Source organism: Oncorhynchus nerka, unplaced genomic scaffold, assembly GCF_034236695.1.
Source record: "Oncorhynchus nerka isolate Pitt River unplaced genomic scaffold, Oner_Uvic_2.0 unplaced_scaffold_1353, whole genome shotgun sequence".
NCBI lineage: Eukaryota > Metazoa > Chordata > Actinopteri > Salmoniformes > Salmonidae > Oncorhynchus > Oncorhynchus nerka.
In genome coordinates this window covers 87,620-105,596 of record NW_027039995.1, presented here as the reverse complement: position 1 = coordinate 105,596, position 17,977 = coordinate 87,620, and the positions used below count along the sequence as shown (strand labels likewise).

Sequence of the window (17,977 nt, the reverse complement as noted above, 5' to 3'; positions counted from 1 at the left end):
GTGGTGGCTGCATCAGTGGTGGTGGCTGCATCAGGTGGTGGTGGCTGTATCAGGTGGTGGCTGCATCAGATGGTGGCTGTATCAGGTGGTGGTGGCTGCATCAGGTGGTGGCTGTATCAGGTGGTGGTGGCTGCATCAGGTGGTGGTGGCTGCATCAGGTGGTGGCTGTATCAGGTGGTGGTGGCTGCATCAGGTGGTGGCTGCATCAGGTGGTGGTGGCTGTATCAGGTGGTGGTGGCTGCATCAGGTGGTGGCTGCATCAGGTGGTGGCTGCATCAGGTGGTGGTGGCTGCATCAGGTGGTGGTGGCTGTATCAGGTGGTGGTGGCTGCATCAGGTGGTGGCTGTATCAGGTGGTGGTGGCTGCATCAGGTGGTGGCTGCATCAGGTGGTGGCTGCATCAGTGGTGGTGGCTGCATCAGTGGTGGTGGCTGCATCAGGTGGTGGTGGCTGTATCAGGTGGTGGCTGCATCAGGTGGTGGCTGTATCAGGTGGTGGTGGCTGCATCAGGTGGTGGTGGCTGCATCAGGTGGTGGTGGCTGCATCAGGTGGTGGCTGCATCATTGGTGGTGGCTGCATCAGGTGGTGGTGGCTGCATCAGGTGGTGGCTGCATCAGGTGGTGGTGGCTGCATCAGGTGGTGGTAGCTGCATCAGGTGGTGGTGGCTGTATCAGGTGGTGGCTGCATCAGGTGGTGGCTGTATCAGGTGGTGGTGGCTGTATCAGGTGGTGGCTGCATCAGGTGTTGGTGGCTGCATCAGGTGGTGGCTGTATCAGTGGTGGTGGCTGTATCAGGTGGTGGTGGCTGTATCAGGTGGTGGTGGCTGCATCAGGTGGTGGTGGCTGTATCAGGTGGGGGTGGCTGTATCAGGTGGTGGCTGTATCAGGTGGTGGTGGCTGTATCAGGTGGTGGCTGCATCAGGTGGTGGTGGCTGCATCAGGTGGTGGTGGCTGCATCAGGTGGTGGTGGCTGTATCAGGTGGTGGCTGTATCAGGTGGTGGCTGCATCAGGTGGTGGCTGTATCAGGTGGTGGTGGCTGCATCAGGTGGTGGCTGCATCAGATGGTGGTGGCTGTATCAGGTGGTGGCTGTATCAGGTGGTGGCTGCATCAGTTGGTGGTGGCTGCATCAGGTGGTGGTGGCTGCATCAGGTGGTGGTGGCTGCATCAGGTGGTGGCTGTATCAGGTGGTGGTGGCTGCATCAGGTGGTGGTGGCTGTATCAGGTGGTGGTGGCTGTATCAGGTGGTGGTGGCTGCATCAGGTGGTGGCTGCATCAGGTGGTGGCTGCATCAGGTGGTGGCTGCATCAGGTGGTGGTGGCTGCATCAGGTGGTGGTGGCTGTATCAGGTGGTGGTGGCTGCATCAGGTGGTGGCTGTATCAGGTGGTGGTGGCTGTATCAGGTGGTGGCTGCATCAGGTGGTGGTGGCTGTATCAGGTGGTGGTGGCTGCATCAGGTGGTAGTGGCTGCATCAGGTGGTGGCTGCATCAGGTGGTGGTGGCTGTATCAGGTGGTGGCTGCATCAGGTGGTGGCTGTATCAGGTGGTGGTGGCTGCATCAGGTGGTGGCTGTATCAGGTGGTGGTGGCTGCATCAGGTGGTGGTGGCTGCATCAGGTGGTGGTGGCTGCATCAGGTGGTGGCTGTATCAGGTGGTGGTGGCTGCATCAGGTGGTGGCTGCATCAGGTGGTGGTGGCTGTATCAGGTGGTGGTGGCTGCATCAGGTGGTGGCTGCATCAGGTGGTGGTGGTGGCTGCATCAGGTGGTGGTGGCTGTATCAGGTGGTGGTGGCTGCATCAGGTGGTGGCTGTATCAGGTGGTGGTGGCTGCATCAGGTGGTGGCTGCATCAGGTGGTGGCTGCATCAGTGGTGGTGGCTGCATCAGTGGTGGTGGCTGCATCAGGTGGTGGTGGCTGTATCAGGTGGTGGCTGCATCAGGTGGTGGCTGTATCAGGTGGTGGTGGCTGCATCAGGTGGTGGTGGCTGCATCAGGTGGTGGTGGCTGCATCAGGTGGTGGCTGCATCATTGGTGGTGGCTGCATCAGTGGTGGTGGCTGCATCAGGTGGTGGTGGCTGCATCAGGTGGTGGTAGCTGCATCAGGTGGTAGCTGCATCAGGTGGTGGCTGTATCAGGTGGTGGTGGCTGTATCAGGTGGTGGCTGCATCAGATGGTGGCTGTATCAGGTGGTGGCTGCATCAGGTGGTGGCTGCATCAGGTGGTGGTGGCTGCATCAGGTGGTGGCTGCATCAGTGGTGGTGGCTGCATCAGGTGGTAGCTGCATCAGGTGGTAGCTGCATCAGGTGGTCTGCATCAGGTGGTGGTGGCTGCATCAGGTGGTGGCTGCATCAGGTGGTGGCTGCATCAGGTGGTGGAGGCTGCATCAGGTGGTGGTGGCTGTATCAGATGGTGGCTGTATCAGGTGGTGGCTGCATCAAGTGGTGGCTGCATCAGGTGGTGGCTGCATCAGGTGGTGGTGGCTGCATCAGGTGGTGGCTGCATCAGGTGGTGGCTGCATCAGGTGATGGCTGCATTAGGTGGTGGCTGCATCAGGTGGTGGTGGCTGCATCAGGTGGTGGTGGCTGCATCAAGTGGTGGTGGCTGCATCAGTCGTGGTGGCTGCATCAGGTGGTGGTGGCTGCATCAGGTGGTGGTGGCTGCATCAGGTGGCGGATGCATCAGTGGTGGTGGCTGCATCAGTGGTGGTGGCTGCATCAGGTGGTGGTGGCTGTATCAGGTGGTGGCTGCATCAGATGGTGGCTGTATCAGGTGGTGGTGGCTGCATCAGGTGGTGGCTGCATCAGGTGGTGGCTGCATCAGGTGATGGCTGCATTAGGTGGTGGCTGCATCAGGTGGTGGTGGCTGCATCAGGTGGTGGTGGCTGCATCAGGTGGTGGTGGCTGCATCAAGTGGTGGTGGCTGCATCAGTCGTGGTGGCTGCATCAGGTGGTGGTGGCTGTATCAGGTGGTGGCTGCATCAGGTGGTGGTGGCTGCATCAGGTGGCGGCTGCATCAGTGGTGGTGGCTGCATCAGGTGGTGGCTGCATCAGTGGTGGTGGCTGCATCAGGTGGTGGTGGCTGTATCAGGTGGTGGCTGCATCAGATGGTGGCTGTATCAGGTGGTGGTGGCTGCATCAGGTGGTGGCTGTATCAGGTGGTGGTGGCTGCATCAGGTGGTGGCTGCATCAGGTGGTGGTGGCTGTATCAGGTGGTGGTGGCTGTATCAGGTGGTGGTGGCTGTATCAGGTGGTGGTGGCTGTATCAGGTGGTGGTGGCTGCATCAGGTGGTGGCTGTATCAGGTGGTGGCTGCATCAGGTGGTGGCTGCATCAGGTGGTGGCTGCATCAGGTGGTGGTGGCTGCATCAGGTGGTGGTGGCTGCATTAGGTGGTGGTGGCTGCATCAGGTGGTGGCTGCATCAGGTGGTGGTGGCTGTATCAGGTGGTGGCTGCATCAGGTGGTGGTGGCTGCATCAGGTGGTGGTGGCTGCATCAGGTGGTGGCTGCATCAGGTGGTGGTGGCTGTATCAGGTGGTGGCTGTATCAGGTGGTGGCTGCATCAGGTGGTGGCTGTATCAGGTGGTGGTGGCTGCATCAGGTGGTGGCTGTATCAGGTGGTGGTGGCTGCATCAGGTGGTGGTGGCTGCATCAGGTGGTGGTGGCTGCATCAGGTGGTGGTGGCTGCATCAGGTGGTGGTGGCTGTATCAGGTGGTGGTGGCTGCATCAGGTGGTGGCTGCATCAGGTGGTGGCTGCATCAGGTGGTGGTGGTGGCTCCATCAGGTGGTGGTGGCTGTATCAGGTGGTGGTGGCTGCATCAGGTGGTGGCTGTATCAGGTGGTGGTGGCTGCATCAGATGGTGGCTGCATCAGGTGGTGGCTGCATCAGGTGGTGGCTGCATAAGGTGGTGGCTGCATCAGGTGGTGGCTGTATCAGGTGGTGGTGGCTGCATCAGGTGGTGGCTGCATCAGGTGGTGGCTGCATCGGTGGTGGTGGCTGCATCAGTGGTGGTGGCTGCATCAGGTGGTGGTGGCTGTATCAGGTGGTGGCTGCATCAGGTGGTGGCTGTATCAGGTGGTGGTGGCTGCATCAGGTGGTGGCTGCATCATTGGTGGTGGCTGCATCAGTGGTGGTGGCTGCATCAGGTGGTGGTGGCTGCATCAGGTGGTGGTAGCTGCATCAGGTGGTGGCTGCTTCAGGTGGTGGCTGTATCAGGTGGTGGTGGCTGTATCAGGTGGTGGCTGCATCAGATGGTGGCTGTATCAGGTGGTGGCTGCATCAGGTGGTGGCTGCATCAGGTGGTGGTGGCTGCATCAGGTGGTGGCTGCATCAGTGGTGGTGGCTGCATCAGGTGGTAGCTGCATCAGGTGGTAGCTGCATCAGGTGGTCTGCATCAGGTGGTGGTGGCTGCATCAGGTGGTGGCTGCATCAGGTGGTGGCTGCATCAGGTGGTGGAGGCTGCATCAGGTGGTGGTGGCTGTATCAGATGGTGGCTGTATCAGGTGGTGGCTGCATCAGGTGGTGGCTGCATCAGGTGGTGGCTGCATCAGGTGATGGCTGCATTAGGTGGTGGCTGCATCAGGTGGTGGTGGCTGCATCAGGTGGTGGTGGCTGCATCAAGTGGTGGTGGCTGCATCAATCGTGGTGGCTGCATCAGGTGGTGGTGGCTGTATCAGGTGGTGGCTGCATCAGGTGGTGGTGGCTGCATCAGGTGGCGGCTGCATCAGTGGTGGTGGCTGCATCAGGTGGTGGCTGCATCAGTGGTGGTGGCTGCATCAGGTGGTGGTGGCTGTATCAGGTGGTGGCTGCATCAGATGGTGGCTGTATCAAGTGGTGGTGGCTGCATCAGGTGGTGGCTGTATCAGGTGGTGGTGGCTGCATCAGGTGGTGGCTCTATCAGGTGGTGGCTGCATCAGGCGGTGGCTGCATCAGGTGGTGGTGGCTGCATCAGGTGGTGGTGGCTGCATCAGGTGGTAGCTGCATCAGGTGGTGGTGGCTGCATCAGGTGGTGGTGGCTGCATCAGGTGGTGGTGGCTGTATCAGGTGGTGGTGGCTGTATCAGGTGGTGGCTGTATCAGATGGTGGCTGCATCAGGTGGTGGCTGCATCAGGTGGTGGTGGCTGCATCAGGTGGTGGCTGTATCAGGTGGTGGCTGCATCAGGTGGTGGCTGCATCAGGTGGTGGTGGCTGCATCAGGTGGTGGCTGCATCAGGTGGTGGCTGCATCAGGTGGTGGTGGCTGTATCAGGTGGTGGTGGCTGTATCAGGTGGTGGCTGCATCAGCTGGTGGTGGCTGTATCAGATGGTGGCTGCATCAGGTGGTGGCTGCATCAGGTGGTGGTGGCTGCATCAGGTGGTGGCTGCATCAGGTGGTGGCTGCATCAGGTGGTGGTGGCTGCATCAGGTGGTGGCTGCATCAGTGGTGGTGGCTGCATCAGGTGGTAGCTGCATCAGGTGGTAGCTGCATCAGGTGGTCTGCATCAGGTGGTGGTGGCTGCATCAGGTGGTGGCTGCATCAGGTGGTGGCTGCATCAGGTGGTGGTGGCTGCATCAGGTGGTGGTGGCTGTATCAGATGGTGGCTGCATCAGGTGGTGGCTGCATCAGGTGGTGGCTGCATCAGGTGGTGGTGGCTGCATCAGTGGTGGTGGCTGCATCAGTGGTGGTGGCTGCATCAGGTGGTAGCTGCATCAGGTGGTCTGCATCAGGTGGTGGTGGCTGCATCAGGTGGTGGTGGCTGCATCAGGTGGTGGCTGCATCAGGTGGTAGCTGCATCAGGTGGTTGTGGCTGCATCAGGTGGTCTGCATCAGGTGGTGGTGGCTGCATCAGGTGGTAGCTGCATCAGGTGGTTGTGGCTGCATCAGGTGGTGGCGGCTGCATCAGGTGGTGGTGGCTGCATCAGGTGGTGGCTGCATCAGGCCTTGAGTATGATTGGAATCGTTAAGGATTCGGGAGTTTTTCAGAAGAAAAAAAAGAATGAGTCCAAATTTGAGATTTTTGGTTCCAACCGCCATGCCTTTGTGAGATGCAGAGTACCTGAAAGGATGATCTCATCATGTGTGGTTCCCACAATGGAGGAGGAGGTGTGATGGTGTGGGGGTGCTTCGCTGGTGACACTGTCACAATTCAAAGGCACACTTAACCAGCACGGGTAACACAGAATTCATCAGCAATACGCCATCCCATAAGGTTTGTGCTTAGTGGGACAATCATTTGTTTTTAAACAGGACAATGACCCAACACACCTCCCGGCTGTGTAAGGGATATTTCACCAATAAGGAGAGTGATGGAGTGCTGCATCTGATGACCTTGCCTCCACAATCACCCGACCTCAAACTAATTGAGATGGTTTCAGATGAGTTGGACCACAGAGTGAAGGAAAAGCAGCCAACAAGTGCTCAGTATATGTGGGAACTCGTTCAAAAAGTATTCCAGGTGAAGCTGGTTGAGAGAATGCCAAGATAATGCAAAGCTGTCATCAAGGCAAAGGGTGGCTACTTTGAAGAATCTAAAATCAAAAATATTTTTGATTTGTTTAACACATTTTTGGTTACGACATGATTCCATATGTGTTATTTCATAGTTTTGATGTATTCACTATTGTTTTACAATGTAGAAAATAGTCAAAATAAAGAAAAACCTTTGAATGAGAAGGTGTGTCCGACCCTTTGACTGGTACTATAGGTAAATAAAATATTTATTTTTCAATACATTTGCAAAGATTTTCAATAAATGTTTTCACAATGTCGTTATTGTGTTTTGTGTGTAGATGGGTGAGAGAGAAAAACTCTTCTGGTGCAACATCCAGAAAAATCACAAAGTTTATCTAACTCTGAATCTATATTTTTGTAAAAACATGCTCTCTCTCTCTCTTTCCTTCCTCTCTCTCTCTCTCTCCCCCCCTCTTTCCTTCCAATCCCTCTCTCTCCTTCCTCTCTCTCTCTCTGCTCTTCTCTCTCTTCCTCTCTCTCCTTCTCTCTCTCTGCCTCTCTCTCTCTCTGTCTCTCTCTCTCTTCTCTCTCTCTCTCTCTTCTCTCTCTCTCTCTCTTCTCTCTCTCTCTCTGTCTCTCTCTCACTCTCACTCTCTCCTCTCTCTCTCTCTCTCTCTCCCTCTCTCTCTCTGCCTTTCTCTCTCTCCTCTGTCTTTCTCTCGCTCTCTCTCTCTCTCTCTCTCTCTCTCTCTCTCTCTCTCTCCTCTGTCTCTCTCTCTCTCTCTCTCTCTCCTCTCTCTCTCTAGAAACCTATCCAAGAACCCTCTAACCACCTTGTCCTGGCAACTGTTCCAGAACCTGCAACTTTCCGAGCTGTAAGTTACATTCTCATTCAAGCTAAAGTGTGTGTTTCAGAACCTGCACACAGCAAAACAACCGCGTAAAACACAACGCATTGTCTGTGTGAGTCTCAAACAGCATCTTGTTCTATATATAGTCCCATAGGGCTCTGGTCTAAAGGAGTGCACTACATAGGGAATAGGGTGTCCTTTGGGACATAGAGGCGGTGTCATGGCACTGTGATCTGGAAGTCAGTTACCCAGCATAATTAAGACACTGCAGAGAGAGAGAGAGAGAGAGGCAGTCTGACCTCATTCTCCTGTTAGTTATGAATATTGCAGTAAAAGTCAGGCCCAATCTGATGCTCCTTCAGCACCACTAGTAGAATATTACAGTCCGGTCCAGTCTGGCTCCTTCAACACCACCAGTATAATATTACAGTCTGGTCCAGTCTGATTCTCCTTCAGCACCACCAGTATAATATTACAGTCTGGTCCAGTCTGGTCCAGTCTGATGCTCCTTCAGCACCACCAGTAGAATATTACAGTCTGATCCAGTCTGGTCCAGTCTGATGCTCCTTCAGCACCAGCAGTAGAATATTACAGTCTGGTCCAGTCTGGTGCTCCTTCAGCACCACCAGTAGAATATTTCAGTCTGGTCCAGTCTGGTCCAGTCTGATTCTCCTTCAGCACCACCAGTAGAATATTACAGTCTGGTCCAGTCTGGTCCAGTCTGATTCTCCTTCAGCACCACTAGTAGAATATTCCAGTCTGGTCCAGTCTGATGCTCTTTCAGCACCAGCAGTAGAATATTACAGTCTGGTCCAGTCTGATGCTCCTTCAGCACCACCAGTAGAATATTACAGTCTGGTCCAGTCTGGTCCAGTCTGATGCTCTTTCAACACCACCAGTAGAATATTACAGTCCTCCCCCTCCTCATCTCAGGGAAGGTCTGCCTCCCTGTTTCCTCTCCTCATCTCAGGGAAGGTCTGCCTCCCTGTTTCCTCTCCTCTTCTCCTCATCTCAGGGAAGGTCTGCCTCCCTGTTTCTTCTCCTCCTCATCTCAGGGAAGGTCTGCCTCCCTGTTTCCTCTCCTCCCCCTCCTCATCTCAGGGAAGGTCTGCCTCCCTGTTTCCTCTCCTCCTCATCTCAGGGAAGGTCTGCCTCCCTGTTTCCTCTCCTCCTCATCTCAGGGAAGGTCTGCCTCCCTGTTTCCTCTCCTCCTCATCTCAGGGAAGGTCTGCCTCCCTGTTTCCTCTCCTCCTCATCTCAGGGAAGGTCTGCCTCCCTGTTCCCTCTCCTCCCCCTCCTCATCTCAGGGAAGGTCTGCCTCCCTGTTTCCTCTCCTCCCCCTCCTCATCTCAGGGAAGGTCTGCCTTCCTGTTTCCTCTCCCCTCCTCATCTCAGGGAAGGTCTTCCCCCTGTTTCCTCCCCCTCCTCATCTCAGGGAAGGTCTGCCTCCCTGTTTCCTCCCCCTCCTCAGCTCAGGGAAGATCTGCCTCCCTGTTTCCTCTCCTCTCCCTCCTCATCCCAGGGAAGGTCTGCCTCCCTGTTTCCTCTCCTCCTCATCTCAGGGAAGGTCTGCCTCCCTGTTTCCTCTCCTCCTCCTCCTCATCTCAGGGAAGTTCTGCCTTCCTGTTTCCTCTCCTCCTCATCTCAGGGAAGGTCTGCCTCCCTGTTTCCTCTCCTCCTCCTCCTCATCTCAGGGAAGGTCTGCCTCCCTGTTTCCTCTCCTCCCCCTCCTCATCTCAGGGAAGGTCTCCCTTTCTGTTTCCTCTCCTCCTCCTCCTCATCTCAGGGAAGGTCTCCCTTTCTGTTTCCTCTCCTCCTCCTCCTCATCTCAGGGAAGGTCTGCCTCCCTGTTTCCCCCCCCTCCTCATCCCAGGGAAGGTCTGCCACCCTGTTTCCTCTCCTCCTCCTCCTCATCTCAGGGAAGGTCTGCCTCCCTGTTTCCTCTCCTCCTCATCTCAGGGAAGGTCTCCCTTCCTGTTTCCTCTCCTGCCCCACCTCATCCCATTCCTCATCAAAGAGGTTCCCAATCAACATGTTGAACTGCCTGAGAGGCAGCAGTACATCCTGTTGGAGGGAACTTTTTAGATTGTTCCATAGATGGGGTACAGACAAACTAAAAGCTGCTGTACCTAACTCTGAGGAGACCCAAGGGATTTCCATCCCTGAGACCAGGTATTTTAGATGGGGTACAGACAAACTAAAAGCTGCTGTACCTAACTCTGAGGAGACCCAAGGGATTTCCATCCCTGAGACCAGGTATTTTAGATGGGGTACAGACAAACAAACTAAAAGCTGCTGTACCTAACTCTGAGGAGACACAAGGGTTTTCCATCCCTGAGACCAGGTATTTTAGATGGGGTACAGACAAACTAAAAGCTGCTGTACCTAACTCTGAGGAGACCCAAGGGATTTCCATCCCTGAGACCAGGTATTTTAGATGGGGTACAGACAAACTAAAAGCTGCTGTACCTAACTCTGAGGAGACCCAAGGGATGTCCATCCCTGAGACCAGGTATTTTAGATGGGGTACAGACAAACTAAAAGCTGCTGTACCTAACTCTGAGGAGACCCAAGGGATGTCCATCCCTGAGACCAGGTATTTTAGATGGGGTACAGACAAACTAAAAGCTGCTGTACCTAACTCTGAGGAGACCCAAGGGTTTTCCATCCCTGAGACCAGGTATTTTAGATGGGGTACAGACAAACTAAAAGCTGCTGTACCTAACTCTGCGGAGACCCAAGGGTTTTCCATCCCTGAGACCAGGTATTTTAGATGGGGTACAGACAAACTAAAAGCTGCTGTACCTAACTCTGAGGAGACCCAAGGGTTTTCCATCCCTGAGACCAGGTATTTTAGATGGGGTACAGACAAACTAAAAGCTGCTGTACCTAACTCTGAGGAGACCCAAGGGTTTTCCATCCCTGAGACCAGGTATTTTAGATGGGGTACAGACAAACTAAAAGCTGCTGTACCTAACTCTGAGGAGACCCAAGGGTTTTCCATCCCTGAGACCAGGTATTTTAGATGGGGTACAGACCAACTTAAAGCTGCTGTACCTAAATCTGAGGAGACCCAAGGGATGTCCATCCCTGAGACCAGGTATTCTGGAATTCCATGTGGGACACATTCCGTCATGTTTAATACAGTTACATATTTACTCAGCAGAGAATTATCAAACCCAGTCAAATTGGAAAAAAACATTACAGATTATCTTTGTTTTACAATTTTTCTCAGCAATTCAGTACCCTGATCTTGTGTCACTCTAGTGAAAGAGGCCCAACGTGATGCTGAACAATGATGTGATGCTGAACAATGTAGTCTGACTCCATGTTATGCTTCACTGCTTGGGAAACAGAGGAAAACAGATGGTGTTTTTGTCTCCCTGGGCCCTGCAGTGGAGCTACAGTAGCCAGCTTGGCCTTCCAGAACTGCTGCACAGCCAGCCTAACCCTTCTCTTGGGAAGCAGCCCTCATGTATTACAGTGGTGGGTTATACATGATAAATGATCCATCTGCTGTAGTTTCTCTGAGGGGGATCTGATGGGAGATCATTGGAGGAAGGCTGGGTCACTTCAGCCCACATTTTCATTCTTCAGCAGCTACTGTAAATCCGTCTGTCTGTCTGTCTGTCTGTCTGTCTGTCTGTCTGTCTGTCTGTCTGTCTGTCTGTCTGTCTGTCTGTCTGTCTGTCGGTCTGTCTGTCTGCCTGCCTGTTTCCTCCCCCTCCTCATCTCAGAGAAGGTCTGCCTCCCTGTTTCCTCTCCTCCCCCTCCTCATCTCAGAGAAGGTCTGCCCTCCCTGTTTCCTCTCCTCCCCCTCCTCATCTCAGGGAAAGTCTGCCTCCCTGTTTCCTCATCTCAGAGAAGGTCTGCCCCCCTGTTTCCTCTCCTCCCCCTCCTCATCTCAGGGAAGGTCTGCCTCCCTGTTTCCTCCCCCTCCTCATCTCAGGGAAGGTCTGCCTGCCTGTTTCCTCCCCCTCCTCATCTCAGGGAAGGTCTGCCTAGCCTGTTTCCTCCCCCTCCTCATCTCAGGGAAGGTCTGCCTGCCTGTTTCCTCTCCTCCCCGTCCTCATCTCAGGGAAGGTCTGCCTCCCTGTTTCCTCTCCTGCCCCTCCTCATCTCAGGGAAGGTCTGCCTGCCTGTTTCCTCCCCCTCCTCATCTCAGGGAAGGTCTGCCTCCCTGTTTCCTCTCCTCCCCCTCCTCATCTCAGGGAAGGTCTGCCACCCTGTTTCCTTCCCTCCTCATCTCAGGGAAGGTCTGCCTGCCTGTTTCCTCCCCCTCCTCATCTCAGGGAAGGTCTGCCTCCCTGTTTCCTCTCCACCTCAACTCAGGGATGGTCTGCCTCCCTGTTTCCTCCCCCTCCTCATCTCAGGGAAGGTCTGCCTCACTGTTTCCTCTCCTCCTCATCTCAGGGAAGGTCTGCCTTCCTGTTTCCTCTCCTCCTCCTCATCTCAGGGAAGGTCTTCCCCCCTGTTTCCTCCCCCTCCTCATCTCAGGGAAGGTCTGCCTCCCTGTTTCCTCTCCTCTCCTCCTCCCCCTCCTCATCTCAGGGAAGGTCTGCCTCCCTGTTTCCTCTCCTCTCCTCCTCCCCCTCCTCATCTCAGGGAAGGTCTTCCCCCTGTTTCCTCCCCTCCTCATCTCCGGGAAGGTCTGCCTCCCTGTTTCCTCCCCTCCTCATCTCAGGGAAGGTCTGCCTCCCTGTTTCCTCTCCTCTCCTCCTCCCCTCCTCATCTCAGGGAAGGTCTGCCTGCCTGTTTCCTCTCCTCCTCCTCCCCTCCTCATCTCAGGGAAGGTCTGCCTCCCTGTTTCCTCCCCCTCATCTCAGGGAAGGTCTCCCCCCCTGTTTCCTCTCCTCCCCCTCCTCATCTCAGGGAAGGTCTCCCTTTCTGTTTCCTTCCCTGCCCCGCCTCATACCATTTCTCATCAAAGAGGTTCCCAATCAACATGTTGAACTGCCTGAGAGGCAGCAGTACATCCTGTTGGAGGGAACTCTTTAGACTGTTCCATAGATGGGGTACAGACAAACTAAAAGCTGCTGTACCTAACTCTGAGGAGACCCAAGGGATTTCCATCCCTGAGACCAGGTATTTTAGATGGGGTACAGACCAACTAAAAGCTGCTGTACCTAACTCTGAGGAGACCCAAGGGTTTTCCATCCCTGAGACCAGGTATTTTGGAATTCCATGTGGGACACATTCCGCCATGTTTAATACAGTTACATGTTTACTCAGCAGATAATTATCAAACCCAGTCAAATTGGAAAAAAAAAACATTACAGATTATCTTTGTTTGACAATTTTTCTCAGCAATTCAGTACCCTGATCTTGTGTCATTCTAGTGAAAGAGCATCACGTCCAACGTGATGCTGAACAATGATGTGATGCTGAACAATGTAGTCTGACTCCATGTTATGCTTCACTGCTTGGGAAACAGAGGAAAACAGATGGTGTTTTTGTCTCTCTGGGCCCTGCAGTGGAGCTACAGTAGCCAGCTTGGCCTTCCAGAACTGCTGCACAGCCAGCCTAACCCTTCTCTTGGGAAGCAGCCCTCATGTATTACAGTGGTGGGTTATACATGATAAATGATCCATCTGCTGTAGTTTCTCAGAGGGGGATATGATGGGAGATCATTGGAGGAAGGCTGGGTCACTTCAGACCACATTTTCATTCTTCAGCAGCTACTGTAAATCCGTCTGCTAGAAGCTGTGTGTCTGTGTGTCTGTGTGTCTGTCTGTCTGTCTGCACCTGTCTGTCTGTCTGTCTGTCTGTCTGTCTGTCTGTCTGCTGTCTGCCTGCCTGCCTGCCTGCCTGCCTGCCTGCCTGCCTGCCTGCCTGTCTGTCTGTCTGTCTGTCTGTCTGTCTGTCTGCCTGTCTGCCTGTCTGCCTGTCTGTCTGTCTGCCTGTCTGCCTGTCTGCCTGTCTGTCTGCCTGCCTGCCTCTGTCTGTATGTGTTTGTGAAAGCATCTTCCTCTTTAATTCTGGCTTTCTCTATTGAAGCTCAGAGCTTCCTCTTTAATCCTGGCCTCCTCTATTGAAGCTCAGAGCTTCCTCTTTAATCCTGGCTTTCTCTATTGAAGCTCAGAGCTTCCTCTTAATCCTGGCTTTAAGCTCATTTTAATCTGGCTTTCTCTATTGAAGCTCAGAGCTTCCTCTTTAATCCTGGCTTCCTCTTTAATCCTGGCTTCCTCTATTGAAGCTCATAACTTCCTCTTTAATCCTGGCCTCTATTGGAGCTCATAACTTCCTCTTTAATCCTGGCTTCCTCTATTGAAGCTCATAACTTCCTCTTTAATCCTGGCTTCCTCTATTGAAGCTCAAAAGCTTCCTCTGTAATCCTGGCCTCCTCTATTGAAGCTCATAACTTCCTCTTTAATCCTGGCCTCCTCCATTGAAGCTCATAAACTTCCTCTTTAATCCTGGCCTCCTCTATTGAAGCTCATAAGCTTCCTCTTTAATCCTGGCCTCCTCTATTGGAGCTCAGAGCTTCCTCTTTAATCCTGGCTTTCTCTATTGAAGCTCAGAGCTTCCTCTTTAATCCTGGCTTCCTCTATTGAAGCTCAGAGCTTCCTCTTTAATCCTGGCTTCCTCTATTGAAGCTCATAACTTCCTCTTTAATCCTGTCTTCCTCTATTGAAGCTCATAACTTCCTCTTTAATCCTGGCTTTCTCTATTGAAGCTCAGAGCTTCCTCTTTAATCCTGTCTTCCTCTATTGAAGCTCAGAGCTTCCTCTTTAATCCTGGCTTCCTCTATTGAAGCTCATAACTTCCTCTTTAATCCTGGCATCCAGATTACAGAGAATTAGAGAGTAAAGACTGGGGTCATCAAACCTGCAGTCCTTTTGATAGACCTTTAGATTACAGAGAGTTAGACAGTAAAGACTGCAGTCCTTTGGATAGACCTTTAGATTACAGAGAGTTAGACAGTAAAGACTGCAGTCCTTTGGATAGACCTTTAGATTACAGAGAGTTAGACAGTAAAGACTGCAGTCCTTTTGATAGGCCTTGGTTTAGATGACAGAGAGTTAGACAGTAAAGACTGCAGTCCTTTTGATAGACCTTGGTTTAGATGACAGAGAGTTAGACAGTAAAGACTGCAGTCCTTTTGATAGACCTTGGTTTAGATTACAGAGAGTTAGACAGTAAAGACTGCAGTCCTTTTGATAGACCTTGGTTTAGATTACAGAGAGTTAGACAGTAAAGACTGCAGTCCTTTTGATAGACCTTTAGATTACAGAGAGTTAGACAGTAAAGACTGCAGTCCTTTGGTTTAGATTACAGAGAGTTAGACAGTAAAGACTGCAGTCCTTTTGATAGACCTTGGTTTAGATGACAGAGAGTTAGACAGTAAAGACTGCAGTCCTTTGGTTTAGATTACAGAGAGTTAGACAGTAAAGACTGCAGTCCTTTGGTTTAGATGACAGAGAGTTAGACAGTAAAGACTGCAGTCCTTTGGTTTAGATGACAGAGAGTTAGACAGTAAAGACTGCAGTCCTTTTGATAGACCTTGGTTTAGATGACAGAGAATTAGACAGTAAAGACTGGGGTCATCAAACCTGCAGTCCTTTGGTTTAGATTACAGAGAGTTAGACAGTAAAGACTGCAGTCCTTTGGTTTAGATGACAGAGAATTAGACAGTAAAGACTGGGGTCATCAAACCTGCAGTCCTTTGGTTTAGATTACAGAGAGTTAGACAGTAAAGACTGCAGTCCTTTGGTTTAGATTACAGAGAGTTAGACAGTAAAGACTGCAGTCCTTTTGATAGACCTTGGTTTAGATGACAGAGAATTAGACAGTAAAGACTGCAGTCCTTTGGTTTAGATGGGGTGGCAGTGTAGCCTAGTGGTTAGAGCGTTGGACTAGGAACCGAAAGGTTGCAAGTTCAAATCCTCGAGCTGACAAGGTACAAATCTTTACAAATAAACAGCTAGTTTCAGATATGAGGGATGATTATACTGTAGTGAGGGAAAACAGCTAGTTTCAGAACAACAGACCTTGTCAGCTCGAGGATTTGAACTTGCAACCTTTCGGTTCCTAGTCCAACGCTCTAACCACTAGGCTACACTGCCCCTGAACAGACAGTTAACCCACTGTTCCTAGGCCGTCATTGAAAATAAGAATTTGTTCTGAAACTAGCTGTTTTCCCTCACTACAGTATAATCATCCCTCATACCTTAAACTAGCTGTTTTCCCTCACTACAGTATAATCATCCCTCATACCTTAAACTAGCTGTTTTCCCTCACTACAGTATAATCATCCCTCATATCTGAAACTAGCTGTTTTCCTGTTACAGTATAATGTGTTTACAGGAGGCTGGACGGTGTGGTGTTTGACTGGGGTTGTGGTGTGTTTGTGTTTACAGGAGGCTGGACGGTGTGGTGTTTGACTGGTTGTGATGTGTTTGTGTTTACAGGAGGCTGGACGGTGTGGTGTTTGACTGCGGTTGTGATGTGGTTGTGTTTACAGGAGGCTGGACGGTGTGGTGTTTGACTGTGGTTGTGATGTGTTTTTGTTTACAGGAGGCTGGACGGTGTGGTGTTTGACTGTGGTTGTGGTGTGTTGTTGTTTACAGGAGGCTGGACGGTGTGGTGTTTGACTGGGGTTGTGGTGTGTTTGTGTTTACAGGAGGCTGGACGGTGTGGTGTTTGACTGGGGTTGTGGTGTGTTTGTGTTTACAGGAGGCTGGGCGGTGTGGTGTTTGACTGGTTGTGATGTGTTTTTGTTTACAGGAGGCTGGACAATGTGGTGTTTGACTGGTTGTGATGTGTTTTTGTTTACAGGAGGCTGGACGGTGTGGTGTTTGACTGTGGTTGTGGTATGTTTTTGTTTACAGGAGGCTGGACGGTGTGGTGTTTGACTGGCTGTGATGTGTTTTTGTTTACAGGAGGCTGGACGGTGTGGTGTTTGAGGGCTGGACGGTGTGGTGTGGTGTTTGACTGTGGTTGTGATGTGTTTGTGTTTACAGGAGGCTGGACGGTGTGGTGTTTGACTGTGGTTGTGATGTGTTTGTGTTTACAGGAGGCTGGACGGTGTGGTGTTTGACTGGGGTTGTGATGTGTTTTTGTTTACAGGAGGCTGGACGGTGTGGTGTTTGACTGTGGTTGTGGTGTGTTGTTGTTTACAGGAGGCTGGACGGTGTGGTGTTTGACTGTGGTTGCGACGTGCGTTGGATCCAGCTTTGGCAGCAGAGAGGAGAGGCGGGGCTTCACACCCAGATGCTGTTCTGCAGAAACGGGGCCTTTAAGATACGATTGCAAAACATGTACATTACCTTATGTGGTAAGGAAACACACACACACGTGCACGCTCACACACGCAAGCAGACACACACACATAAATAAAGTGCATTCGGAAAGTGTTCAGACCCCGTGACTTTTTGCAAAAAAAAAAGCAAAAAAATATGAAATATCACATTTACAAAAATATTTGTTGAAGCACCTTTGGCAGCGATTACAGCCTCGAGTCTTCTTGGGTACGACGCTACAAGCTTGGCACACCTGTATTTGGGGAATTTCTCCCATTCTTCTCAGCAGACCGTCTCAAGCTCTGTCAGGTTGGATGGGGAGTTTCTCCCATTCTTCTCAGCAGACCTTCTCAAGCTCTGTCAGGTTGGATGGGGAGTTTCTCCCATTCTTCTCCGCAGACCTTCTCAAGCTCTGTCAGGTTGGATGGGGAGTTTCTCCCATTCTTCTCCGCAGACCTTCTCAAGCTCTGTCAGGTTGGATGGGGAGTTTCTCCCATTCTTCTCAGCAGACCTTCTCAAGCTCTGTCAGGTTGGATGGGGAGTTTCTCCCATTCTTCTCAGCAGACCGTCTCAAGCTCTGTCAGGTTGGATGGGGAGTTTCTCCCATTCTTCTCAGCAGACCGTCTCAAGCTCTGTCAGGTTGGATGGGGAGCGTCGCTGCAAAGCTGTTTTCAGGTCTCTCCAGAGATGTTCCATCGGTTTCAAGGCTCTGGCTGGGCCACTCAAGGACATTCAGAGACGTCCCGAAACCACACAGTGATCTGCTGCTCTCTCTCTCTTTCTCAATTTGTTTTCAAATTCTTTATGGGTCTGTGTAATCTGACGGCAATAATTGTCTCTAATATGGTCATACATTTAACAGCTTTGTTTCCACCTCACTTTGTGGGCAGTGTGCTCATAGCCTGTCTGCCAACAGCGGCCTTTCTCAATAGCAAGGCCATGCTCACTGAGTCTGTACATAGTCAAAGCTTTCCTTAAGTTTGGTTCAGTCACAGTGGTCAGGTATCAAATCAAATTGTATTTGTCACATACACATGGTTAGCAGATGTTAATGCGAGTGTAGCGAAATGCTTGTGCTTCTAGTTCCGACAATGCAGTAATAACCAACAAGTATCCTAGCTAAAAATTCCAAAACTACTACCTTATAGACACAAGTGTAAGGGGATAAAGAATATGTACATAAAGATATATGAATGAGTGATGGTACAGAGCGGCATAGGCAAGATACAGTAGATGGTATCGAGTACAGTATATACATATGAGATGAGTATGTAAACAAAGTGGCATAGTTAAAGTGGCTAGTGATACATGTATTACATAAAGATGCAGTAGATGATATAGAGTACAGTATATACATATGAGATGAATAATGTAGGGTATGTAAACATTAAATTAGGTAGCATTGTTTAAAGTGGCTAGTGATATATTTTACATAATTTCCCATCAATTCCCATTATTAAAGT

General features: G+C 51.6%; 1 protein-coding gene across 1 annotated transcript in view; it reads left to right on the top strand.

Annotated features, from left to right (window-relative positions):
* The window catches only part of LOC135568886 (NT-3 growth factor receptor-like), a gene marked incomplete at its 3' end in the record, with an annotated part of 76,547 nt that overhangs the window by 8,660 nt on the left and 49,910 nt on the right, over positions 1-17,977 (top strand). Inside the window, exons 2-3 of the mRNA XM_065015665.1 lie at positions 7,228-7,296; positions 16,395-16,549. Coding sequence (XP_064871737.1) covers positions 7,228-7,296; positions 16,395-16,549 — 224 coding nt within the window. The remainder of the gene's footprint in view (positions 1-7,227; positions 7,297-16,394; positions 16,550-17,977) is intronic.